Source organism: Amblyomma americanum, chromosome 1, assembly GCF_052857255.1.
Source record: "Amblyomma americanum isolate KBUSLIRL-KWMA chromosome 1, ASM5285725v1, whole genome shotgun sequence".
In the NCBI taxonomy this organism is placed as follows: domain Eukaryota; kingdom Metazoa; phylum Arthropoda; class Arachnida; order Ixodida; family Ixodidae; genus Amblyomma; species Amblyomma americanum.
In genome coordinates this window covers 96,677,352-96,704,326 of record NC_135497.1, presented here as the reverse complement: position 1 = coordinate 96,704,326, position 26,975 = coordinate 96,677,352, and the positions used below count along the sequence as shown (strand labels likewise).

Here is a 26,975-nt window from a genome sequence, read left to right as displayed (position 1 = left end):
CCCAGTTAATACATTCAAACTAAAGAGCAATACAAATGTCCAAGAGAGTTATAGTTTTTCTTCTGCTTCATACGTTCCGGAGTAATATGATTTCTTGGCAAGTACATGCACGGCTATGCATTGTACACCATGTTTAGCGACCAACAGACATCGCGCTAGAACACTAGCCAAGTTAGGAATATGAGACTGGAGAAGGCACGCAGCAGTGACTAGCCGCTGCCAGGGCAGCTCCTCCACACGGCACAAGTGCAATGGGTAGAGGCATCCAGAAAAGACTATGATGAAACATACTCCCAGGCAAAGCTTGGGGTACAAGACATGAAAAGCAGAATCAGCAGCAGACAGTCTCTAGGACAACATCTCCACAGTGAACGATGGAGCATTCAGAAAAGACATACAACATGCCAGCAGGGCTTTTCCACAGGGCATGAGTGCAATGAGCACCCAAAAAACAACTACTATGATGAAATTCTAGCTACTTTTGCCCTGGCTGCCTCCAGAATGGATACTCTGAGAGATTTCTTTCAAGGTAAAGACAATGCAAGTGTGGACAGAAGTCTACAAACAGCAGAACGGGCCCTATAGCCCTTGCATTAACAATAGCTAACCAGCCTGTTTAGCAAGTGATTCTGAATGATCCACTTTCCCGGACATTACGCTCTATACAACTCACCTTGTTGAGCAGGTTAACCTTGGTTGTTGGATTCGATGCATCCCCACTCAGCTTGACCAGCAATGCAATTAGACGCATGTATGCATCAAGAGAGTTAAAACATTTTGAGCGAACAATAGTTGCATTGCTGGGAGTCTGCTCCATGAGGGCCCGGTAACAGTGCTCCACACACATCTCTGTGCTGAGGCGGAAGAATCGTGTGATCAAATCATCTGTTTTCAAAATGCCTTGCACATTCATCTGCAAAAAGGTTTAAAAGTTAAAATTAGCACCTACATGAGTGACGCCAGATGGCCACAAAACAAGTTATTCAGCATTCTCAAGTTTGTAGACATAAAAACAAAATCCATCTTGGAGTCGCACCCTTGCACGGCTTTCTTAACACACATCGGAATAAAAATGCAATTACACAATCTTCGTATTGAGCATAATAAGGATGAACACTTTCCTGCCCACGCCTATTCCCACTGACCTGCTATTGATGGTTCCAAATTTGTATTTTTGCACTTTCAAAGTGAATGAATGGATGGATGAATGGATAAGGCTGAACCCTTTAAATCGGGTGGTGGTTCACGCCACCTAGCCACGAGTGCTTTAGGACAGCTAGCATCAGCCAGTGGGGAAGAGAGGAACTATTTGTTTAAATTTTCTGTTTTGTTTTTCCACCACGCAGTGTTAAAACCCCTCCGGCATCCCCTCCAGAGTCAGTTGATGAGTGTAGTTTTCATGATACCGCCGATGGTGCTGGCAATTGCTCCACGAAAACAGCATGTTTCTGCAGATTGATGATTTATGTGGATGTTTTTTGATGATGGCAGCAGTGACACAAAGTACATCTTCATGTCCACATCCTCTGAACCAAAGGTTGCCCTTCTTGTTCTTCCTTGAGATGCACCTTAGGGCGTTCAGAACAAGCCCCAAAGAATGGAGAAATACGGAAACAAAACTGTGCTTATGCGAGAAGAAAAGTAGAGCAGAAAAAAATTTCTTGCAAGGCACATGCAGCCAATCTGTTCCACAACACCAACGAAATGCTTTGCACAGCGCCACAATACTCACTAGGGCTAACCTTTCTTTACGTATCAAGTTATCCTGTACACAGAATTGCTGAGATATTATGCAGGTCCCTCGTGTATAAAATCAATATTCGGAAATTTCTTTACATTATGTCTGTACGAAGAAGCTGTGAAGTTTATCTTTTCCTTTCTGGTTACAAATTTTTTCAGTAAATTGTTTTTCATATTCTCTTTGAAAACATGTTGCTTGGGACTAATATCACTGGAAAGAGAATTTCCTCCTCTAGAATTTGATACTAAGCACTTTAGAATCAAGCATGTGCTGTTAAAGACAAAAAAAAATATTTACTACACTACCGAAAAATTCCAGGGGTGCACTTAAGTATGCTTAGGTGCAGTAATGCGAAAGCATTTCTCTTACTGCTGCGTGGGTAGTGACAATCATTTCCGAGACATCTGTGCATTCACTAGAGTCCCCTTTATTCAACTTCAAACGATGAAGCGTCGTGGCGGAGTTGAAGCGTTCCCGTCACGCACGCCGGAGCCCCGAGTTCGATTCCCACCTATGCCGCCCTTTTCTTTTCGTTATTTTTAATCAGTTCATGTGGACATGCTCTTTCCACAACTTTCGTTCACACCACTCATTAGACAAGAAATGCTTTCGCATTAAAAACTACTATACTTTCTCGCAGGCAGGTATCTGTTAAGGAGAGAGTAACTTTCATTCTTGGCACGTACTAAGAATACATCTTGGAAAGTGGTAAAAGTCTTGCACTGTTGGGATTCTTGAGGATAGATGTGCTTAAAATTTCCAGCTTTCAGTATTTCTCAGCACGCGCAGCACCTTTGCATATATGCATAGTGCAGCTACAATTTTCGATTGACGCTCTTTTAAGTGAGACTCTTATCGTGATTTGTGTGTTCTAGCAGCACAGATATCCATGAATGTCCCTGAACAGATTTTAATCTTCAATGTTCCAAAATGATCCTTCTTGCCAACAAACACTTCTGAACAGTACTAAGCCAAAGGGAGACTGCAAATGGCTGCAGCACAGACGCACAGCCTTGAGGGTTCAGAGGCGCACACACTGAAAGCCTTGGAGGCAACGGAGGGCACCACAGATACTACAGCAATGCTTACAGCTGTCAGGTAACGCCTATAAACTCATTGTATGCCAGCTCATGCAAGCCGTACCTTGCAAGAAACTGCGAGCTGTTTAATAAGATAAATGATATGAAGTCTCAAAGTTCAAATTACTGCAAACAACTCCATTTTTGCAAAGACTGTGGGGACCTGCCCTGCAGCCCCCTGAGTTTGCTTTCCCGCGAGGCACCGTGCAGCGGCAGTCTCACCTCGAGGCTGAGCGCATTCCCTTGTCAGTTACATTAACTGGCAAGAGAGGGCGCCAGCATCGCTGCGCGGGAGACTGCCAAAGCCCGCGCGCGGGAGAGGGGGCATGGGGGCTTCGGCTGGGATCGTCGGCGCGGGCGGACGTGTCGCTCGCGGCTCCGCTGAGGAAGCGACGGGGAGACAGGCTCCCGTACTCATCCCGTCCGGACTTCGGAGGATATATCCCTTGCCCTAGCGCGGGCGAACATTCGCTCGGAACCTTGCTGGTGAGTCGGACGACCTTGATTCATTAGCGTACCTTGTTGCTAGCTGGCGTTATTTTCTGTAGCAATAAATGCCTGTTTGTGTCAGCCAATGTGTCGTTCCTTTGTTCCCTCAGAGCAAGGCCCGCCGTGGTTGGCGTGCGCTCGGTAGCGTACGCGATCACGGGGTGGGGTCCGGGCGGCTTTGAACCGTGTCAGCCGCGATTGAGTGGGGAGAACGTACTTATCTCCCCAATTCAAACCCCACATCTGGCAGCCCAACGTCGGGCCTGCTCTTGGAACATTGGACGACTGTCGGTTCGGTTCGAGGAACACTCTTTGTCCGGACTTGACAAGTGCTAGGCCTAGAGTGAATTTTGATCGCTAGGACCTGCGGCATGCTTTCTTGAGTGTGAGGTGTATTGCGCTGCAGCATGTTTGAACTTTTCGACATGCTCAGCGCATTTTTCCCTGGAGTTTCATGAGAATCGGTCCGCATCGAGGGAGCGCGAGGCCTAGCGCCCGCGGAGTCGCCGAGCCCAAAACGAATGAGTACGGAAGCCACGTGGGTAGTCCGAGTTTCTGTACATATTTTCTCTACTGTCTCTTCAACTCTGGGAGTCGCGGCTCCGGGAGCCGGGTGGCCTGGGGCCACAGGCTCGCTGGTATTGCAGCTCGGCACCGGGCGCTCCGACACAATCCGATACGGTGGGCGCCGACCGCTCAGAAGCTGCTTTGTGCAGTGAGCGGGGTAGGACCACCCCACAAAGCTGACGTCTCCTCGCGGCTGCGCGCACATAACCCGTTTCGGGTCTTTGTTGTGGTCACGGTCGTTGTCGGAGTGGTAGTTAGGCCTGAGGCTTTTCGGAGCTGCCTGCACCACGTTAAAAGAGACACAACCACCGGACCGTGTCGTTGAGAGGGGGTGCACTTTGCTGCCCACCCGTATTTTTTTTTTTGTAACCTCGCACGAACTGAGCGGTCTCGTTCAACTCAAGAAAGGGCTTTGTTCACTCGAACTTTGCGTTTGCACAGCCGCCGACACGTTTTGCTAGCGAGTTAGGCATTGTGCCACGAGGCCTTTGCGGATGCCGTTTCCCCTCCCGTGACCTACGTTAAAGGCACGCCGAGAGCGTTTCGGCAATTTTGCAGATCCGGTGGAGCCACCCAGGCTTGCTGTCCGGTGCACATCGTCTCGCTGCCACCTGCTGCGACGGCGCGGCCTGTATCCTGTTCGCCGCATCCATCCGGGGCAGCTGTGGCGAGACCAGTCAGCAGTCACCTCCGGCTGCTGCTGCCCTGGCGACTACTGCAGGATCCTGGCCTGCAGTTTTCCCACCGGCCTTCGATTCGCGGGCCTGCGGACACGGTAGTCCGCGGGCCATACGAGTCGTCCCAGCGGAGACCTTCACGCCGCATTTCGGAATACCGCGGAAGTCTGCGTGGACACTGTCGGCGTGACCTCCGCTGCAAGACGTGCCTCAAGGACATGAAGACCAGGAGACTCCTCCATAGCATGTACTTTCAGGTGCGTGGGTCTATTTAAGGGTGGGGGGATGTGGGGACCTGCTCTGCAGCCCCCTGAGTTTGCTTTCCCGCGAGGCACCGTGCAGCGGCAGTCTCACCTCGAGGCTGAGCGCATTCCCTTGTCAGCAAGAGAGGGCGCCAGCATCGCTGCGCAAAAGACTGCCAAAGCCCGCGCGCGGGAGAGGGGGCATGGAGGCTTCGGCTGGGATCGTCGGTGCGGCCGGACGTGTCGCTCGCGGCTCCGCTCTTCGTCGGCGGGGCGAGGAAGCGACGGGGAGACAGGCTCCCGTACTCGTCCCGTCCGGCCTTCGGAGGATATATCCCTTGCCCTAGCGCGGGCGAACATTCGCTCGGAACCTTGCTGGTGAGTCGGACGACCTTGATTCATTAGCGTACCTTGTTGCTAGCTGGCGTTATTGTTTCTGTAGCAATAAATGCCTGTTTGTGTCAGCCAATGTGTCGTCCCTTTGTTCCCCCAGAGCAAGGCCCGCCGTGGTCGGCGAGCGCTCGGTAGCGTACGCGATCACGGGGTGGGGTCCGGGCGGCTTTGAACCGTGTCAGCCACGATTGAGTGGGGAGAACGTACTCCAAATTTCTGCTTTTTCACGAATCGCAAAGACCTCGTGAAAAATTGGACCTGCAAATAATTTTGACAAAAGGAGAGCTAAGGGGCCTGATAACCTTTGCTTGGCAAAATTTAGTACTTGTGAAATACTCCAGCTCACGACTTTACCTGAATTCGTTAAATATTGAGCTTGCGGAAAATAAGTCATTTATATTAAATTGTCTCAGGCACTTATTGTGAATCCTTGCAGCCACTATGCAGCAATTTCCACTCACCTGCTATGTTTCTATGCGTGCTTACAACATATTTTACTATAATTTGCATTTCCTACATGAGCACTACAAAGAGTTTTGAATGTAATAGTAAGGTGGAAAAGTGGGTTTGCCTTTTCTTTGAGAACATGGCAAATGCCCACAACTGCATGATGACGATCATGAATATGATGGTGCTCTTCACAATATGTCAGCACGTCCATATGCGCCACCTGATTATGATATCAGATTGACATAGCTGGGCTAGCAAGTCTGCATGCACACAGTGTACAAGAGAGGCACCAATTTTCTTCTCTGTCAATTTTGTGAATAATGAGATTGTAAACTTTGTATGTACTGGCTAGAGCACAAGGCATAAGCAGCCAAATGGTGCTTAAAAAAAGAATGCTGCCTGGGTTAGAAACAGATTTAGCAAGTTAACACAGTTTTCCTTCGCTGTGTATATTAGAAAATTTTCTAATCATCATTGTTTGTTCACTTAAAGGCCCTTAAGTTGGGGCATTACATAAGTGTGCAAAAGGTCGGGTGGGGAGAGGAATCTGTTACATGTTACAATGGTCAGCACAACCATATTTCGAACCAAATATGAACCGAACATCAAACATATTTGTATTCAAAATTTCAAACATTTGAACACCCCTACTTTTGTTTTGGTTTGCAAGAAACATAAATTGTCATTTCTGTAGTTCAGCATCCTAAAGATGCACATGCGTTATGAGGGACTCGTAGTAGAAGGGTCCGGATTGCTTTAGACCACCACCTGGGGTTCAGTGACGTGCGCCGAAATCGCACAGCACACAGGTTCCTTTTGCGTTTCACCTCCATCAAAACGGCGCTGCAGGCTTGATGTATTACAGTTGTATAAGGTGTCTTATCTATGTGCCTTTCCATTTGCTGCACTGCATGAATGGTTGTGAAAAAAAGTCTCTGCAGTTTCTGCGATGCTAAAAGAGACATCACTGCGCCACGAGATCCCATCAGGCACCATTAGGTACTTAACTGCACTTCCTTCTGTTTAAGATAATGGTGACCTAGGTTGACCTTGAAGTTCCCAAGATTTGGTCTAATTTCCACTCCACACCAGAAAACAAAGAAGCAGACCTTAATTAAAAATTAGTGACCCCTTTAACAAGGCACAACTGAACTGTAGAACCACGCTATAGTAAACTTTGATATAATATAGTAAAGTGAAACTGCGGCCCCATTTCACCTTTTATAGACAACTGTACTTTTTTTTTTGGTTATAGTAAAAACTTTTTTGAAAGAAATGGCTATAGTAAAGAGCCGTAGTGACGTACTTTCCAAGAAATGATGACAAACGGCGCGTGCGAGGCCAACATTTGGAGGCAAATGGATACCAAAGACAATAAAACAGTGCTCTGAGATAGCTTCGCTACCACGCTCGGAAGCTGTGAGGGGAAGCCAACTTATAAAAAGCCTTGGGATCACGAGGCAAAATGTGCAGCATGCATAGAAAAAAAGTAAAGCTGGCTGTGAACGCAGAAAGGTGGCGCGGATCGCTAAGAAAAGAAAGACAGTAAATGTGCAGTGAAAAGTAGGGAAAGAAAGAAAAGGGCGATAATTCGCAGCACAGCAGCACGAAGCGCAGGGAAGTGGCGGCACTGAGTGAGCGGTGCCGCAAAGCACCGCTCACTCAAAGTTTAGCAGGCAGCCTAGCCTTACCTGCTGTACAAATATCTGGAAGGCCTTAGTGGAGTCCTTGCCAGCAGTGGGAGCATTGTACATCGACACCCACTCCCGCAGCAGAAATTCTGTCTTCTCATGCAGACCAGGCGGGTCGTCGTACTCGCGCGCCTGGCTGATGCCAGAGTGCATCATTGACATGGGCCCACTGCTAGGCACACCCCCGTACTCCACTGCGCCCCCCACCACTTCCGCTGCGCAGCATCTCCATCACTTGAGACAACCTGAAAACACACCATCTTTGAATCCCTTCTAAAAGAATAAATGGTTCTAATAAATGGTTTTGCTATGCCTATTTTCTGATTATCTTTTTCAGAGACTGGAGTCCACAAGCCCCAAACTGCACTTCTAATTCCAAGTGGCCAATTCATGTTCTACAGTACAGTATATGAGGTTCAGCTCTAGACCAGAGGTTGTCGTTTGACGGATGTTTATGTGCCACAGCAACACTGCGGACTGTACCAATACACTTATTACATTTATTATGTCACTACAGTCAGTACAACACATCATGGACAGCATGGTGGAATGTAAGGGCTTCTCCAATTTAAAAAATATTTTGAGTCCAAACCTGTACTCATGCATATTAAATCTGTATTAAATAAACGTTATACATTCGTAGCATTCGTTTTATGCTTAAGGGTACAGTGTAAGCCCTATACTTCCCATGCATTTTAGGCCATGTTGAGATACATGTTTCTCACCAACCAATAACAGTACTCTGGTAATACATATATCATTTTGTTCCAAATTTTGTGCACCTTTTACTGAACTAGAATAATTGAAATTTGCTGAAAATGTGATTTTCCATGAAATTTTTACCTGTAGTGCATAAATTTGGGCGTTCTTCGAGCATTTAAAAATTTATAACGGAAAAACAGCTTAGTCAAATTGCTTAATTCAAGTTCAGTAGTTGCCAACACTTCTGTATATGATTGCAAAGAAAATCAGCCGTCTGTCTTGAAAGGCATTGGAAATAATAGTACCTTTGTATGAAAAAACACACACTTCTGTATATGATTGCAAAGAAAATCAGCCGTCTGTCTTGAAAGGCATTGGAAATAATAGTACCTTTGTATGAAAAAACACTGTTTTGAGATAATTGAGCCTAAAGTGAAAAAAGACGTGAAAAACCATTTTTATTCAGCTTGTCGCTTTGCTTGCCAGGCCTCTTTTGCGAGCTGCCGCGTTGCTTGGTCCGCAAAGCACATTTGCTCGTGGTCAGCTTCCTTCAGCCACTCGATGGTGTTGCGCCCTGGGTTTAATCCACAAGCCTTCAAAACGTTGGTCCATGCGATGCTACCATCATTAAATAAAAGAACAGCGCCCAGAACTGTAAACGCTTGCAACACCTACCCACTTCGTCACAATTTCGATGAGCTTAACACTTCCACTGCACTGTCTACACACACAACTCTGTAATTGTGGCACAAATGCCACCCATGTCCATTAAGGCATATTCGCTGCTACTCTGTAGCACATCCTCTTCCTGGAAGCACACAAAAAATCTTGAAAGCTTCGATGTCGAGGAGCTGGCGCGTTCGGTGTCTCATTACATCATGGACATCAGTTTCCTTTTTCACGATGAGTGTAACAGCTGCCGTGGAATTCACACCTGACGAAGGCCTTCTTTGACCTGGGCACCTCTACTTATCATCAACAACTAACACCAGCTCAAAGTACAATACTCATCAAAAGGGAAAGCACCTGGACACAGCTGCATGAAAGTTGCAGAAACGTGGAAGAAATGTGCACAGCGTCTGAGGATTATCTTGGCTAAAAAAATAGGAGCTGTACTATAGTTGCCAGACAATTTTTTATATCTGGCTGAAATCAGTTGGTAGACTTGATTGAAAAAACTGACAACAAACGGGGAGGGTATCCGGAAAGGGGGCGTGGCCACTTACTACTTGGTTTCGGGAAAAGCGTATTTCAGACCGAAATATGGCTTTCTGAGGAAAGTGCGATCACGGAACATGTACAGAAAGAATTGAACTTCTCAAATTGCAAAAGAAAAAAAAACAATTTCTTTTTTCAAATTTTACCTTACCCCTAGTCCTAAGGGGACAGGGTGTGTAATGTGCTTGGCTGGACGGATGACCATATTCAGCCAGCGTCTTCAGCACTGCCAGGTGGGCTTCGCGAAAGCGCACTGCAGTCTCGGGGTCTGCTCCCAGCGAGTGGCCACCCAAGCTACCCAGAATTACATTGTAAGCCCAGACACGTGCAAAATGCAAGCGAGCTACTTACCCTTCCTGTGGCTGCCTGGAGTGAGCATTGATGCGCACAAGCGTCTCCAAAGTATTGCACAGGTCCGACTCCGAGAGGTTGTAGTCACCATGCCGGGCTTCGGAGAAGTAAAGTCGCACCAGTTGCTTGGCAAAATCGACTGCTGGGAAGTTCATGCCATTCTCCATGGACTGTGCCAGATGAAGGTCAAAAGTAGCCAGCACCAAGAGGCCTGAGCGCAGCAGGGGGTCAACCACGTCCACATTCCAGCGGATCTCCTCGCGCAGCTCAAGCAGAAAGCGTGTAATGTGTTTGGCTGCCCATGGATGACCGTAACCTTCAGCCAGCGTCTTCAGCACTGCCAGGTGGGCATCACGAAAGCGCACTGCAGTCTCGGGGTCTGCTCCCAGCGAGTGGCTCAGTCCCTCAGCCATGCTCTCCACAGTCTGCACACCACAACAATGGGCATTGGTCTCCCCTAACCCTTAACCCCAAAATACACAGCTCCCTGTGGTGCCACAAGAAGCTAATTTTGAGCTCAAGTCTTCATATACCAATGTGTACGCCAAAGCTTCTACACAAAATGACTGTCATGCATACACTACAGTTCAGTCCACACCACGATGTATTTAAGTGTTGACGCTGACCGCTCACCCCTACGCAGAGCACACTAAGATAATGTTTGCACCTCAAGGAGTGAACATTGGGTTCTCTACTTCTACGTTGTGGTGGGCACAGTGCATGAACGAGGTCTGCTAGAACTAGCCTTTTGTGTCATGGTTTAGTACCAGCTGCGATGATCGTTGCGCAAGCTCAGGTGGCGGAGCGGGCCGACCAGGCCAACCCTGTAGACTACCGTGGACGATTGTCATGGCCTATGGGCCTGGTGGCTGTGATGTGTTGGCTGTTAGTGCCGGCAGTGCTTTGCATCCAACTGCAGGTCAGGCTACCAGACTTGCCTGATCTACAAGCATTGTGTAAGTATTTTCTCTCTTCGCGTGCATGCCGGCCTTTCGTTGAAATGGTCAACCGCTCAGCATCGTCGGTGTCTGCTTAAATGATGAGCTTGGCGGGAAGAATCATTTTCGCATCACTAAGCTAAAAGTGCCCTGCACTAGTAACTAAAATGTCACAAATGCACTCTTGGCTTCCTTTTGGTCTTGGCGATCGCACATAGTGGCGAGAAGTTCTGCTACCGAACACATGAGCAGGGGTCCGATTCCAGACTTTGGAGGCAGTATTTGTGATGCAGGCGAAATGTGGAAATGTCTGAAATTCCTATGTACATCAAAAGAACCCACGTCACTGAAGTTAACCATGTTCTCAGCACGGCGGGCCTCATTGTGCCACAGCGTTGGCTCATTACACTGCTGAAGCAATGTTTTAAAGTATGTGTTGGCTCTTTGGCCCAAATGCGGCACCGTGCGTGTTGAGGCTGGCGGTTTATCTTTAGGAGGCGCTTTAGTTAACCGTGCTCCCAGCACCCAGCAGTTGCGAACATGAACGAAAAAAACCTAGGAATGAATGTATTTCGATAAAGGCCGATTCACACGACGGACCGTTCGCCCGCGGCCCGCACATCACGTGTTCGTGCGTGACCAAATTGAGAGGCGTGCTGTCGGCCCGCGGACTGGACAACCAGGGAAGTTCAAGTGCCTCTCCCCTCGCAGGAATTAGCGGCGGCCCGCGAAGACGCGCGCACTAGCTCTGACAACCACCGCTCTTGCCGCATTTCGGTGAGTGGCGTTGAGCTGGAGCGCTGTTTTGACAAGCTGCACTACGTTCGCTACCATGACAAAACGATCGACTGGTCAGCAAGACGGCCCAGGCCATTGAGGAATTGGACAAAGGGCCGCACCTGCACCCTTCAATCGCAGTCATGGGTCGGGAGGAAAAACCAGTTTGACCAGCGTTGCAAAACGCTTTAAAGTAATCTGGCAACAGTGGTACACTCAGCGCGTCATCTGCTCTTTTGGTCCGTTGCATCCACTTGACGTCATTGGATCGCAGGCCAGTTTTTAGTAGCGCATGAACACGTGATGCACGGGCTGCAGGCAAACGGACCGTCGTGCGAATCGGCCTTAACGAGCTCCGAAGGGCCCCAGGGCCACATCCTCAATGCTGCTCCACCCATTCATGCAGTCCTGCAAGTATAAAAAATTCCTCCACGTCGACAGCACTTTCAATCCTTCTGTGCACTGTTGCACTTAAATCACACATAACACACTGTGGCACAGAACAATCGCGCAACGCTTGCAGTACAGCCACTGCAAACCGGTGACTCGACCAGCCGATGTTGCGTGGTGACATTTGTAAGTGTTAAAATGCAGCAAGAGGAGCAGCAAACAAGATCTGGTCGTGCCGCTGGGCAGTGTCAACCCCCCCAATACAGTCGACAACTGAAAATTACAAACCCTATTTTTTTTTCAGTCGTGCTTGATTATTCGGACTTTTTCGCGCACTTTATGGGCCATTTTGCAGCACCACGAAATCGCCCATAAAGCTAATGTATAAGGCACCTGAAATTTCTGATGCACCGGGGCTGACTGCTCGATTTTTTGGATCTCATTGGCATTCGCCGCCAATGCCGAAGCTGCTGTGTAATGTGTATAGTGGAACCTAACTAAATCTGCAAGGAAGCTAAAAGGAGCCTTGTAAATGGCAGGGCTGATATTCTCCACGAGTTGGAATACTGTGCTCGCATAGTTTCGAATTCAGACCATTCTTGGATCCTATCCCAAATCTTCCGTCCAGACTACAGGAAAAGGTAGCAGCGAAGACCATGAGAAGCATATGGCTTCACAAAGACAGCGAGCGCAGAAGAAAATGGTGATGTATTGCAAAGCAAGGCCGGTGCACCCATGCAAAAGAACCGGAACCCTGACTTTTCTATCATAAAACTGTCAACAACTCCCGTTTTGATGACAGGCAAGATGCATGCCATTATACACAAGCCTCCGCAAAGAGCATACTGCCGGTTACGACTCTGATTTTGGCTCTAGTTTCTAGGCCTAAATTCGGAGGTCAACGCCAACACAGCACTTGCTCCAACCGTTTATTGGTTCTTATCATTCCAGGCCCTTCGTACTACAGGCAAAGCGCAGCTCCTGCAGTGGCGGGTTCACTTTCGTGTCTAGACTTAGTCCCAGCCCATGCATTCATCGGCGACGTGCCAAAGGCAGTACAGCCATCGTATGCCATGCTCATGAAAGGGCCACCGCGCATCGCGCTTACAGACGACAGGTGGCAAGATTAAGTCATGAGGAGCTACACAAGTGCACTTAACTACTGACCACAATATCCAGCCTATTAAGAATAAGTCGGTGATTTTTTTCGATATAATTTGATTTTTCGGACAATTTTGCATTCCCCTAGAGTCCGAAAAATCAGTCAATTGTATAGTCTTGCACCGTAGTCCATACATAACACATACAAAAACAATTTCAAAGTATTGAAGTTTTACCACATTTAAAAAAATCAGACTTCTCGGATGCACTTTCAACCATTTATCATTCACCAGAAAACGCCTACGTGCAAGAGAGCAAGCAGAACAGTAATGACTGACTGCACCGAGCAGCGATATGACACACCTTCTGGAGGAGAGCCATGGCTGTAACAGCTTCTCTAGAGTTGCGTGCCACCAGTACAGCCTCATGCAGCACATGCAGAGCTGCAACCTGTGGGTTTGAGGGTACAACAGTGCCTAAAAGACCATGGACTTGCTGCTCCAGCTCGGAAACAATCTTGTCATACAGGTGCGTCATGTCATCCACAGAACTCGCAAAGCCAGTCTGTCGCACCTAGGAAAATACAACATTTTATCATTTGCATAAAAGAAAAGCAGAATACGTAGCTTCAGAGACATTAATCATGCCCTAAAGGATGAATGAAAAAATAAATACTAACCACAGGTTTTGGAAGAAACAAAGAAGGCTGGTCTCTTTCAGAAATCGGTTGAAAACCAGGGATGTTCCGGGCAAATTCCTCATATACAGCCATCTGCTGTGGAGTCACACAACCAACCTGCACACACATTAATGAAAAAAAAAGAAAACATGCTAAGAACGGCAATAAGAACAATGTGTCAACTTAGCTCTAAAATTTACTGTTCAGGTGACATTTAACGTGAGGAGTGCAGCACTGTTCTGAAATCCTTGCCTTGAGCCGAATTTGCTCGGGCATCCGTTCTGCTTGATACGTCAGGACAACAGGATCGCAGTAGCGCCGGCCTTCACTGCGAGCACTCTTGCGAAACTCATATTCCTAGAAACAAAAAAATTGCAGATATGCAGTGAAATCTTGGTGTAACGAACTCCAGGGGACCGTGGGAAAATGTTCGTTATTCTGAAAGGTCGTCATAGTGAAAGTCCTACCTTTGAAACGGTACCTCCTTGAACTCGTTTCTTACACAATGCATACGTGATCGTCAGACAAGGCACATTTTTTTGAAATAGTCCGTGATCCTCTTCTGACAGGTGCAGCACAGACTCTGCAGCACAAACGATTCCAGACCGTCCGCATTCTTATGCACGCCTTCGGTCGCTGTGCCGCTTTTGGCTATAAATATGCGGAGTTTTCGCAAGCAGTCCAACGCATCTGTGGCCGACACGGACTCGTCGCAGTCTTCGGGTGCAGCCGTAACGTCATCGTCCATGTCGTCGCTGCATTCCTCATCTTGAGTCGCCGTGCCCTGGACGCTCTGCAGTATGTCATCAGTGGTAAGCTCCGCTGAGGTCCACGTCGCCTCGTCACACTGGACATAGTCGTCAAATGTGACTGAAGGATCGACGGCCAGCTGCTCGGCCACCTCGCTCCAAAGCTCGCTCGAACTGTCCTCCGCTGCCGGTTCATCGGTTTGTGGTTGGCCATCTGTGATCGTCAGGCCGGCCTTCTTCCAGCAGTTTTGGATGGTGGTGGATGTGACGCTCCACCATGCGCCTGTCAGCATTTCCGCAGTCTGTCGGACGCTGATGGCTGTCGAGCGCTGCAGGCGCAGGTTGAGCAGTCGCTGAACAAGGCGCTTCCGGAAGTGCAACTTCACGCTCCTTATTATTCCTTGGTCCAGTGGCTGAAGTACTGATGTGCAGTTTGGCGGCAGATACTTGAGAGGCACATTCGTGAGCCATATGTTGACAATGTGCGCCGAGCAATTGTCCACAATCATCAAAATGTGCCGCCCCTCCTTCCTCATCTTCTCGTTTACCGTCAGCAGCCACTCAGAAAAGACCTCGCGGGTCATCCAGGCACGCTGATTCGCCCTATACTGGCACGGCCGCGACACTACATTTTTCATGCAGCGCGGCTTCGAAAACCTCCCGATCACTAGAGGCTTCAACTTTTTAGTGCCATCTGCATTGTAGCAATACAGCACGGTGGCGCGAAGCTTCGACTTTTTGCCTCCTCTGCACTGTTCTCCTTTAAAATGCATTGTCTTGTCCGGGAGAAGCTGATAAAAGCAGGCAGTCTCGTCTGCATTAAAAACATGAGCTGCTGCGTAAGACTTGACCATTTCGTGGAAGCTTTCCTCCCTCCACGTGGCTGCTGCTACTTCATCTGCTGCCTTCTCCTTGCCAGACACAGACTGCCAGGTTACGCCGTTTCGTTGGCGAAAACGGTGGAGCCAGCCAGAAGACGCTTCGAAGCCGGTGACCTCAAGAATTGAAGCGAACTGCCGCGCCTTCTCCTGCAGCATTGGGCCTGACACGGGCACATTCTGTGCTCTCACGTCTTTAAACCAAGTCAGCACTGCTGTGTCAATATTCTGGAAATCGCCGAGCCGCAGTCGCTTCCTTGATGGGGTAAGCTGAGATTCTTGCGGGTGCTTAAAGATTTTCTCTTTATCTTTGAGAATCGTGGCGATCGTCGACCACGCCACTCCACGTTCTTTAGCCACGACGGATTGGTTCTTCCAGTCTTCTATCTCGCGAAGAATGTCTACTTTCTCGCTCAAAGAAAACTGCTTTCGCTTCTTCGCCGTAGTAGAGTTGTTGAGCTCATGGCAACGCAAACGCCGGCACGCACTTCTAACACAATAATATTGTCACAGGCCAGACGGAGAACAGTCGTAGACGTAGAGGGGGACCGCAGAACGGCCGAGGTTTTTAATCGCCAAGAACAGAGCCAGCTCGAGCGCGCCTCACGCGAACGCGACCACTTCGTCCTCGTCACGGCTTAGCGCGCAGGTAGCTCGAGCCAGGTCCGTGGCATTAGTCCCCCGAAAAAGAAGAGCATCGTCCCGATGCGAGGGTATGTACAAAGCAGAAAACGAACAAAAAGAAACAAATTAAAACGCAGAACCCGAACACAGTTTAAAGTGGAGCGTCATCGCTCTCACGCGAGAAGTATGGCTTAAGTCGCATTACATGCACAATGTCAGTCCGTGGTTGCCGACGACCGGTAGCCACAGTTCCACGTGGAACAACCTCATAATCCACGTTTCCAACACGACGGAGCACCTCATAAGGTCCGAAATATCGGTGCAGCAGTTTTTCGGACAATCCCTTTTGGCGGACAGGGGTCCACACCCACACGTGGTCACCGATGTTGTAGGTAACCTCCCTGTGGCGCCGGTTGTAACGTCTGGAGTCCGTGTCTTGTTGAGCTGTGATGTGCAAACGAGCAAGCTGGCGAGCTTGCTCGGCTTGTTCGACAAAGGAGCCCGCATCTGGTGCCAAGGCATCATCCACGCACGGGAGCATGGCGTCCAGCATCATCCGCACTTCTCTGCTGTAGACTAGACGGAATGGTGTAAAGCGGGTTGTTTCTTGAGTCGCAGTGTTATACGCGAATGTGATGTAGGGGAGTATTTGGTCCCAGGTTCTGTGCTCCACATCCACGTACATGGAAATCATGTCGGCCAGTGTTTTATTCAGGCGTTCTGTGAGCCCATTTGTTTGGGGATGGCATGCTGTCGTTGTTCGATGGCTGGTGTGACTCAGCTCAAAGATGTCGTGGACAAGCTGAGCTGTAAATGCCTTCCCTCGGTCTGTGATGACGACGGACGGAGCGCCAAGTCGAAGCACTATTGCACGCATAAAGAAGTGCGCAACTTCGAACGCTGTGCCTTGAGGGAGAGCCTGCATTTCGGCGTAACGCGTCAGGTAATCGGTTGCAACAGCTATCCATCTGTTTCCTCCCGACGACAAGGGAAATGGTCCGAGGAGGTCCATGCCGACTTGTTCAAAGGGTATGTTAGGAGGCATGATAGGTTGCAACATGCCAGGCGGTTTCAGAGGTGGCGTCTTCCTACGCTGGCACTCACGGAAGGTCCGAATATATCGCTTCACACATGAGGCAAGGTTGGGCCAATAGTAGTTCTGCCGCACTCTGGCAAGTGTGCGCGTGAATCCAAGGTGCCCAGAGGTCGGCTCGTCGTGGCAGGCGAGGAGGATCTCGTGGCGGAGGGCGGCTGGTATAACCAGAAGGTGACTCTTACCACTGGAGGCGGAGTTTTTCTTATACAACACTCCGCCTAGAAGACATAGGGATGGCAGCCTACGAGCCAGGTGGGAGGGTATCGAGGGATGGTGACCTTCTAGATGCTCCATGAGCAGCTTCAACTCGTCGTCCGCACGTTGTTGTGCGATGATGTCGGACGTCGTGACTGCACCAAGGAATGCTTCGTCTTCTGCGTTACCTTCGTAAGGTTGCACGGGTGAACGCGACAAGCTGTCAGCATCGGTGTGCTTGCGACCAGACTTGTAGATGATCGTGAAGTCAAATTCCTGTAAGCGTAATGCCCAACGTGCTAGGCGGCCACATGGGCCCATTTGTTTGGGGATGGCATGCTGTCGTTGTTCGATGGCTGGTGTGACTCAGCTCAAAGATGTCGTGGACAAGCTGAGCTGTAAATGCCTTCCCTCGGTCTGTGATGACGACGGACGGAGCGCCATGTCGAAGCACTATTGCACGCATAAAGAAGTGCGCAACTTCGAACGCTGTGCCTTGAGGGAGAGCCTGCGTTTCGGCGTAACGCGTCAGGTAATCGGTTGCAACAGCTATCCATCTGTTTCCTCCCGACGACAAGGGAAATGGTCCGAGGAGGTCCATGCCGACTTGTTCAAAGGGTATGTTAGGAGGCATGATAGGTTGCAACATGCCAGGCGGTTTCAGAGGTGGCGTCTTCCTACGCTGGCACTCACGGAAGGTCCGAATATATCGCTTCACACATGAGGCAAGGTTGGGCCAATAGTAGTTCTGCCGCACTCTGGCAAGTGTGCGCGTGAATCCAAGGTGCCCAGAGGTCGGCTCGTCGTGGCAGGCGAGGAGGATCTCGTGGCGGAGGGCGGCTGGTATAACCAGAAGGTGACTCTTACCACTGGAGGCGGAGTTTTTCTTATACAACACTCCGCCTAGAAGACATAGGGATGGCAGCCTACGAGCCAGGTGGGAGGGTATCGAGGGATGGTGACCTTCTAGATGCTCCATGAGCAGCTTCAACTCGTCGTCCGCACATTGTTGTGCGATGATGTCGGACGACGTGACTGCACCAAGGAATGCTTCGTCTCCTGCGTTACCTTCGTAAGGTTGCACGGGTGAACGCGACAAGCTGTCAGCATCGGTGTGCTTGCGACCAGACTTGTAGATGATCGTGAAGTCAAATTCCTGTAAGCGTAATGCCCAACGTGCTAGGCGGCCACATGGGCCCATTTGTTTGGGGATGGCATGCTGTCGTTGTTCGATGGCTGGTGTGACTCAGCTCAAAGATGTCGTGGACAAGCTGAGCTGTAAATGCCTTCCCTCGGTCTGTGATGACGACGGACGGAGCGCCATGTCGAAGCACTATTGCACGCATAAAGAAGTGCGCAACTTCGAACGCTGTGCCTTGAGGGAGAGCCTGCGTTTCGGCGTAACGCGTCAGGTAATCGGTTGCAACAGCTATCCATCTGTTTCCTCCCGACGACAAGGGAAATGGTCCGAGGATGTCCATGCCGACTTGTTCAAAGGGTATGTTAGGAGGCATGATAGGTTGCAACATGCCAGGCGGTTTCAGAGGTGGCGTCTTCCTACGCTGGCACTCACGGAAGGTCCGAATATATCGCTTCACACATGAGGCAAGGTTGGGCCAATAGTAGTTCTGCCGCACTCTGGCAAGTGTGCGCGTGAATCCAAGGTGCCCAGAGGTCGGCTCGTCGTGGCAGGCGAGGAGGATCTCGTGGCGGAGGGCGGCTGGTATAACCAGAAGGTGACTCTTACCACTGGAGGCGGAGTTTTTCTTATACAACACTCCGCCTAGAAGACATAGGGATGGCAGCCTACGAGCCAGGTGGGAGGGTATCGAGGGATGGTGACCTTCTAGATGCTCCATGAGCAGCTTCAACTCGTCGTCCGCACGTTGTTGTGCGATGATGTCGGACGACGTGACTGCACCAAGGAATGCTTCGTCTTCTGCGTTACCTTCGTAAGGTTGCACGGGTGAACGCGACAAGCTGTCAGCGTCGGTGTGCTTGCGACCAGACTTGTAGATGATCGTGAAGTCAAATTCCTGTAAGCGTAATGCCCAACGTGCTAGGCGGCCACATGGGTCCTTGAAGTTTGTCAACCAGCACAATGAGTGGTGGTCAGTAATAACCTTGAACTGCCTGCCATACAGATAGGGGCGGAACTTTGTGATGGCCCATACTACGGCCAAACATTCCTTCTCAGTTGTAGAGTAGTTACACTCTGCACGGGAAAGTGCACGGCTAGCATAAGCGATTACTTTTTCGACACCGTTCGGACGCTGGACGAGAACCGCTCCAAGACCGACGTTGCTGGCGTCCGTGTGAATTTCAGTGGCGGCATCATTGTCAAAATGGGCTAGTACTGGTGGTGATTGTAGCCGACGTCGTAGATCGTCAAAAGCAGTTTGCTGCTCGGCACCCCACAAAAATGGCTCCTCATTTCGTGTCAAGCGCGTCAGAGGACTGGCCAGCTTAGCAAAGTTTTTTATGAAACGTCGGTAGTACGAACAAAGGCCTAGAAATCGTCGGACGGCTTTTTTATCAGTGGGAACCGGGAAGTCCGCGACGGCAGAAATTTTGTCAGGGTCTGGCCGGATGCCCTCGGAGCTGACGACATGCCCGAGAAACTTCAATTCAGTAAATCCAAAATGGCATTTTTGCGGCTTTAGAGTAAGATGAGCTGATCGGACAGCTTCTAACACCACTCTGAGCCGCTGCAAATGTTCCGAAAACGTTGTTGAAAAAATGATTACATCATCCAGGTATACTAGACATGTTTGCCATTTAAGGCCGGTGAGCACGGTATCCATCATTCGCTGGAACGTTGCTGGAGCACAGCAGAGTCCGAAGGGGAGCACACGAAATTCATAGAGGCCGTCCGGGGTGACAAAGACGGTTTTCTCCCGGTCCCTCTCATCAACTTCTATTTGCCAATATCCGCTGCGCAGATCTACCGAAGAAAAGTATTTTGCTTGGCGCAGTCTGTCGAGGGAATCACCTATACGAGGTAGCGGATGGACATCTTTTTTTGTTACGCTGTTAAGCTTTCTGTAATCCACACAGAAGCGCAGCGTGCCATCCTTCTTTTTTACGAGAACGACAGGAGACGACCAGGGACTATTCGATGGCTGGATTATGCCGTCATTGAGCATCTCCTTCACTTGCGTTTGGATGGCCTCCCGCTCTCGGGGAGATACGCGATAAGACTGTTGATGTATTGGGCGCGCGCCATCGTGCGTGACTATCCGATGCTTAGTGATGGGCGTCTGACGTACCTTAGACGATGAGGTAAAGCAGTCCTTAAACTGCAGCAACAATTCTTGCAATTGCTGCCTTTCTGTGGGTGGGAGGCCCTCGTTTATGTGAACGGCGCGTACTGCCTCTTCATCAACTTCACCAGGCGTGTCTTCTAGGCATGCGAAACACTCAGCCACCTCTTGGACGGGGTCGACGTGGGCGATGGCTGTGCCACCAAATAAATGGCGGTGTTCATTACTGAAATTGGTCACGAGGACTTCAGTGCGACCGTCAGATAGAAAGGCGAGCCCTCTTGCTACGCAAACACCCATGGTGAGCAAAAGAGAGACATTTGGCTCAACAACACGTTGTCCGCAATGTGGCGCGTCGCAAGTGACCCTAGCCAGAATACTCGCCCGTGGAGGCACCGTTACGGCATCGTCGGATATACGCAGTGCGGCTCTGCAATTCTCGGGGGCGGGTTTGGTGGCAGCGAGTTCAGTTGAAAATGTAACCAATCGATTTCGAAGGTCTATAGTCGCACCATTTTCTCGAAGAAAGTCGAGACCGAGAATGACGTCTCGTGAGCATTCAGGCAAAATGAGGAACGTTGCCACGAACGGGCATCCGCGCACCGTAATTCTTGCCGTACACATTCCGAGCGGCGTAACCACGTGGCCACCAGCCGTACGTATCTGTGACCCTGCCCACGGCATCATAACTTTCTTCAGCACCTTAGCCATCCTACCGCTCATTATCGAGTAGTCCGCACCCGTATCCACTAGTGCGCTAACCTCCTTAGAGTCAATCAGCACGGGTATGTCAAGGGAGACCTTGGTCTTACCAGACCCAGTCGTCAGCGCCGTCTTCGTCGTCGTCATCGGTATCGTGGTCGTCGATTCGGGAAGGGTCAGTCGGCGCGTCGGTGGAAGCTTTTCGGCAATACGGCGTTCGGCGGCCTCGCCTCCAAAGGTCGCCTGTTCTAGTTTTCCCGGTGCGGGCTCGAGGACCCACGCTGTGCACCAGGTCCATAACCGGACTGATGAGGCGACGGATGGCGAGGTGAGGGCGATCGGGACGTTCGGCGCGGAGGAGGTGGTGAACCACGCCGGCGGGTGACGTATTCGTCAAACTCCTGAGGCTGTTCGGCATGCCGCGGACGGGGACTACCTGCAGACAAGCCTCGCAATCCCAGAGGCCGATATGGACACCGCCGGAAGATGTGACCGGCCTCGCCACAATGGTAACACAGGGGACGTCGGTCTGGCGCACGCCAAATATCGGTCTTCCTCGGCGCCTGTCCTCGAGCTTGCCAGTAGGGAACCGGCTGCTCGGCGTGTACTGTGACTACCGAAGGGGCATACGGTGGCGTGCAGGGAACCGGCGCAGGACGGCGCAGCACGTCCGCATACGTCGCTGGCGGCCAAGCAGCTGGCTGTGGTGGCGGCTCTACTGGAGCGACGGGCGATCTGAGCGCCTGCTGAACTTCCTCCCGAATGGCGCTAGTCAGAGAGTCCACAGGAAAAATCCCCTGAAGTTTCTGCAGCTCCTCACGGACCACAGAACGCACGATGTCCCGAAGGGAGCTTGTATTGGCCCCCGAAGCAGCATCCAGGGGGTGTAGAGCCGAGATAGGGTTTAGCTGCCGGTCGTAGAAATTGTACCGTTGCTGGAGCGCCCTCTCCATGAGCACAGCCTCGGAGAGGAACTCGGCGACTGTTCTGGGCGGGCTTCGCACAAGACCGCAGAACAATTGCTCTTTCACGCCTCTCATCAGGTGTCTGAGCTTTTTCTCTTCCGTCATGGTCGGGTCCACTCGGTTGCAGAGGCGCGTCACTTCCTCCACGTACATCGCTACGTTCTCGTTTGGTAGCTGAATGCTACGTTCTCGTTTGGTAGCTGAATGCGAGCGGTCAATTCACGCTCGGCCTGTTCACGGCGATCGCTGCTGGTGTAAGTCTCCAACAGCTGGCGACGAAAGTCCTGCCACGTCGTTAGACTCGTCTCGCGGTTTTCGTACCAGATCCGAGCGGCGTCTTCTAAGCTGAAGTAAACGTTCCGGATCTTAGCACTGTCGTCCCAGCCGTTGAAACGCGCAACGCGCTCGAACTGATCAAGCCAGTCTTGGGCGTCCTCCGAGTATCCGCCGTGAAAGGGCTTCGGGATCCGGGGATTTTGCAGGCTCACAAAAGAAGCAGGTATGAACAGGGCGCTGTCTGACCTTGCTGCCGTGGTCGTAGCCATGGGTGCGCTCTCTTGAGGCTGGAGTCCGAATTCTGGAGACAAGCCGCGGAGCCTGCGGCTGACACGATGGACGGGGGTTCGCACAAGAGGCACCGGGCTTGTGCTTCGGCTCTCCGAGGAAGGATGGAGCATCAGCCGAGAATACCCAAGCGACCTCCACCAGATGTCACAGGCCAGACGGAGAACAGTCGTAGACGTAGAGGGGGACCGCAGAACGGCCGAGGTTTTTAATCGCCAAGAACAGAGCCAGCTCGAGCACGCCTCACGCGAACGCGACCACTTCGTCCTCGTCACTGCTTAGCGCGCAGGGAGCTCGAGCCAGGTCCGTGGCAATATAACCAGAACAAAAACAAGATGAACAGGCCTGATACGGGTAACAGCATGCAAGCAACTGAGAAAACAAGCAAGAAAAACGTGATGCGTCGTCGCCTCCGCAACAGGAAAAAAAGAAAAGGCCCACTTCCGCGTTAATTACTTTTACGAGCCCATGATCCCCGCCTCTCCACTCACAAAACCTGGTGCGTCGTTGCCTCCGCAACGGAGAAGGAAAAAAAAAAAAGCCCCCGCCCGCATCTTTCTCCTCCCGCGCCATCTCAGGTTTTTGCGGGAAGCAAGTTGCAAGGCGCCCGCTCTTCGCTCTGCGTCGTCTGCTAGCTTAGAGCTCCGACTGCCATGACGGATACACTGAAATCTAAGAATCCTCGCATTTTGGGATATGAGTTCGTAGTACTGAGGTGTTAAGATGACACGGAAATTAAATAACGATCGTTATTCTGAAATGTTCGTTATTCTGAAGTTGTAGTAAAAAACCGCACCATAGGTAGGACCGGAATATAGGTCGACCCCCCAACTAACCAATTCTAAAAATGAAAAAAATCTTTTTCAATGAAAAAAGTACTGAAAGTCACCCTTACATTGAAACAAATGAGACTCAACAGGTTGCGCAATGGTGACAGTATTTATTCTCATTTAAATGCTGCTCATAGGTACACCCGGCAAGTTTTTTTAACAGTATCGCGTGCCCATCGACCCGCGTGTTTGTAAGCACCTTATCATTACGGCATAGAGAGGCAAAAACAAAGGAGGTACGCGCATGTGTACACATGCGCTTACTCTCGCTTCTTTCGCCGCTCCGTGCCGTGATCTCTACTGCTTTCACGCGGATGCATTCGGCAGTCACAGGTAGCGATCTTGCATGCAGCTCGCGAACTCCGCAACCTTTCCTTCCAATTCTGGATACCCTGTGGTCCACACACGGAATGATGTTTCCTTCTGGTTGCTGCAATTTGTAATACGCATCTTCTGCCTCAGCCAGTACCGAAGGCTCTTTTCAGATACTCCAAATTTGCGCTGTTCCACCAGGTTGCTTTGAGATTCCGCATACCCTATCGCGTTTTTCTTGAAGGCGACGGTGAATTGCCGTTGGGTTCCGCTCATTTTGAAACAAATTGTGAAAAAGTAGCCTTTAACCAAAATAGCTTTGCAATAACGGAAACGCAAAATGGAGATGCCACAACATCGCCACGCCGCGCTGCTGCTGATGGTGATGAAGGCTTTTGACTTCAGCTGCCCATTGTTGGAAGACTTGCATAGTTTTGCGCCAATGACCGGTATATAAGACGGAGGTCTGCTTTTCGTCATGTTTTTTTTTTGAAAAAAAGTTCGACCTATATTCCGGTTTTTACGGTAGTGAAATATTTTTACATTGAAACTATAAGCAGTCAACATGGGATTTCTTAAAAGTTCGTTAATCTGAAATGTTTGTTATTGTGGTGTTCGTTGTAACGGGGTTTGACTAAGTGCACTACACAACAACAAACTCGTTTATGCACGGCAAAAGGTACATGCCTGGCCAAGCTTCTTGTCAATTTCAGGGATGGCCTTTTCAATGGCAGTCTTCTGAATAAAACAGCAGGCGAGCTCCACATTTTCTTGAGCCACCACTGTAGTCGCCTGCTCCAGGAGCTCCTTCTGAGGAAGAGTAGCTCCTTGAAGCTGTACAATCAGGGAAAATAAGGAAGTTGGGCCAGTATTACATATAGCATTGCCATTATGCACTATAATGATGGTTATCAAGAAAGATATACTACAGCCACCAACCAACTTTTCTCGACTCCAATAATTTGAACTCGCAGAATATTCTGGACATTGTCGAGAGACTACTGTGCCCCTCAATACAATGTGTACGACTTTGCAGAGTTCAAAATTTCTATATTTTGGACTGAATTAGACTAGAGCAGTCACTACTGCAACAATCAGATGACTCTGGCACTGTATGGCGATTTCTGATCTCATTGCTGCCACTCATAATGGCACCCATTTCCTTTCAAGGTGGCCTGCAAAGAAGAGTGTGCAAGAAACACTGACCTAAGCATGCCTCGGTTCACAGTACAACATCCACCTCAGCTCAGGCGCTGCCACAACTCGTAGGTTAAGGGATGGGGCGAAGGGTTATCAGAGGCGCTTGCTTCTGGCATGGTCTGCCCGCCTGTCACTACCGTGCTAAAAAGACTATTTGCAAACTTGCACAATAGGAAGAAAAGTTTGTATATGCCCTTTACTGAAGAGGCAGCTTCAATACCCTATAACTCAAGTTCTATGATATATGATAGGCAGGATGATAAATTTACCCTTACTGCATTCCTTGATGCCAAGAGAAACCAACCCACACCAACACAAGGGTTGTGTGTGCAAAACTTTTCGAAAATTAGTTGGCTAAATATGCTGGTAACAAAAAAGAGTACAAACAAAACAAAAATAAGCTGCTGCACTGAGCCAGAAGTTGATTACGAACATTAAGATATACAAAACGTCGCACATGTTCTTAGCCACCATTCTTGTGATGTTCAGCCGAATACATAATACACTGCACTTTCCGCGGCTTTTCAAGTTAAGCAGTGTGACTGCTGTACCAGTAAAGAATGCAGTTGTGCGAGGACATGAAGTGGAGGTAGATATACGATACACTGCACATTACACTTGTTATGAGTTCTGTTCTTTTGTTATAGCAGAGCTTGCAGTTCCTCATTTTCTCCATTTTTCTTTTTTTCGGTGGGTAGCGAATGGGTTCTATCGGTGAAAAGGGGGAGTGGCTTTTCTTTGGTTCAAATATCTTGGCAGTATGTTGCGAAGAACCTAAATCACCAAATAAAACCACCCTCATCATTTACAAATCAAGCACACTACATAAAATGCAACGTGAATGTTGAACGAAACACATGCGAGTCTCCCAATCGGAACTGAAATCCGAACATCTAAGCACTTTTCTACTCACCACTGTTGTTCTAAAAAAAAAAAAAAGCGGCAACATAAGAACCCACAAAAGTGCTCAGTGTAGCCCTTTGCCTTTGAGGAGCGCACGGCAAAACTGACACCCTGATACAGGGGACCGCCGAACTACGCCTGGTCAGTTTCATTTTCCATGTCGCCTCCTCGTGTTAGGAAAGGAAAAAAGCAAAACTGAAACCAGGAGATTGTGTTACAGGAGCAAACTAGGTGCCGAAGCTTGTCCAGGAGCGCATTCTTAATTTTTGGCAGCAGGTTCAAAATGTTGGTCATATGACCGATGGCCTGTGGTGCGGTAAGGAAAGAGTTTAAAGCTGTTCACAAGAAAAAATTTAAATATTAAGAAGTGCTAAAGGAATTGTTTTACATGCAATTAAATGGCATATTTAGAATCAGCACAAAAAAATACATGTTCCCCGAAGATTTTATAACTGACTTCGTTAAGAAACTTTTTAAGACTCTCTTCCCACCTGAATTTTCATTTTTCAGTTCCCACCAAGTATTTACCAAGTCGGAAAAACTGGTCTGTGTCTGTACAAGGCTTTTGCACGGATTCATTACGCATCCCAGAGTCAATGTTAAAATTTCAGACATAGTGCAACTGCTGTCCAGTTCTGTTAGTTTGCCATACCAACTGTAACTGGCACTTTACTGGTTTCATTTGAGTAAAAGAATGTGAATAATAAAGTACCGCTGCTTTTGACATCTACTGCGATGTCTAAGCACCACTATGACTAATGATTAAATAAGATGCCAGCAGATTGGTTTGGTTTTACCAGGTTTAACATCCCAAACCGAACTAGGCTATGAGGGCGCCATAGTGGAGGGCTCCAGATAATTTCGGCCACCTGAAGTTTTTTAACGTGCAATGATATCACACAGCACCCGTGTCTAGCATTCACCTCCAGCAAAATGCAGCAGTTGCGGATAACCAGGACACATTTATGCGAATTGTGACAAGGGCTTGAAAGAACCTGCGCCCACGTGCTCCATGCGCTCAGCATGGTTCATCAATATTGCGCATCGATACAGAAGGCCACTGTCTCAGCCATTCAGAATCTATCGATAACACTGAAAAATGCGTCTTCTCCGAGGCAATGAAGATGGACAAACATAATTCATGACTATTTCGCTCTGTAATCTGTGTGCAGCAAGTGGCTATCATAGAAATACATTTTTCCCCATCTC

General features: G+C 49.4%; 1 protein-coding gene across 1 annotated transcript in view; it reads right to left on the bottom strand.

The window, feature by feature from the left end:
* The window catches only part of Not1 (CCR4-NOT transcription complex subunit 1), a 145,462-nt gene that overhangs the window by 27,700 nt on the left and 90,787 nt on the right, over positions 1 to 26,975 (bottom strand). The window contains 8 exon segments of the mRNA XM_077646286.1: positions 674 to 913; positions 7,330 to 7,533; positions 7,535 to 7,574; positions 9,601 to 10,025; positions 13,170 to 13,379; positions 13,486 to 13,602; positions 13,738 to 13,842; positions 24,351 to 24,497. Of these exon segments, the coding sequence (XP_077502412.1) occupies positions 674 to 913; positions 7,330 to 7,533; positions 7,535 to 7,574; positions 9,601 to 10,025; positions 13,170 to 13,379; positions 13,486 to 13,602; positions 13,738 to 13,842; positions 24,351 to 24,497 (1,488 nt within the window).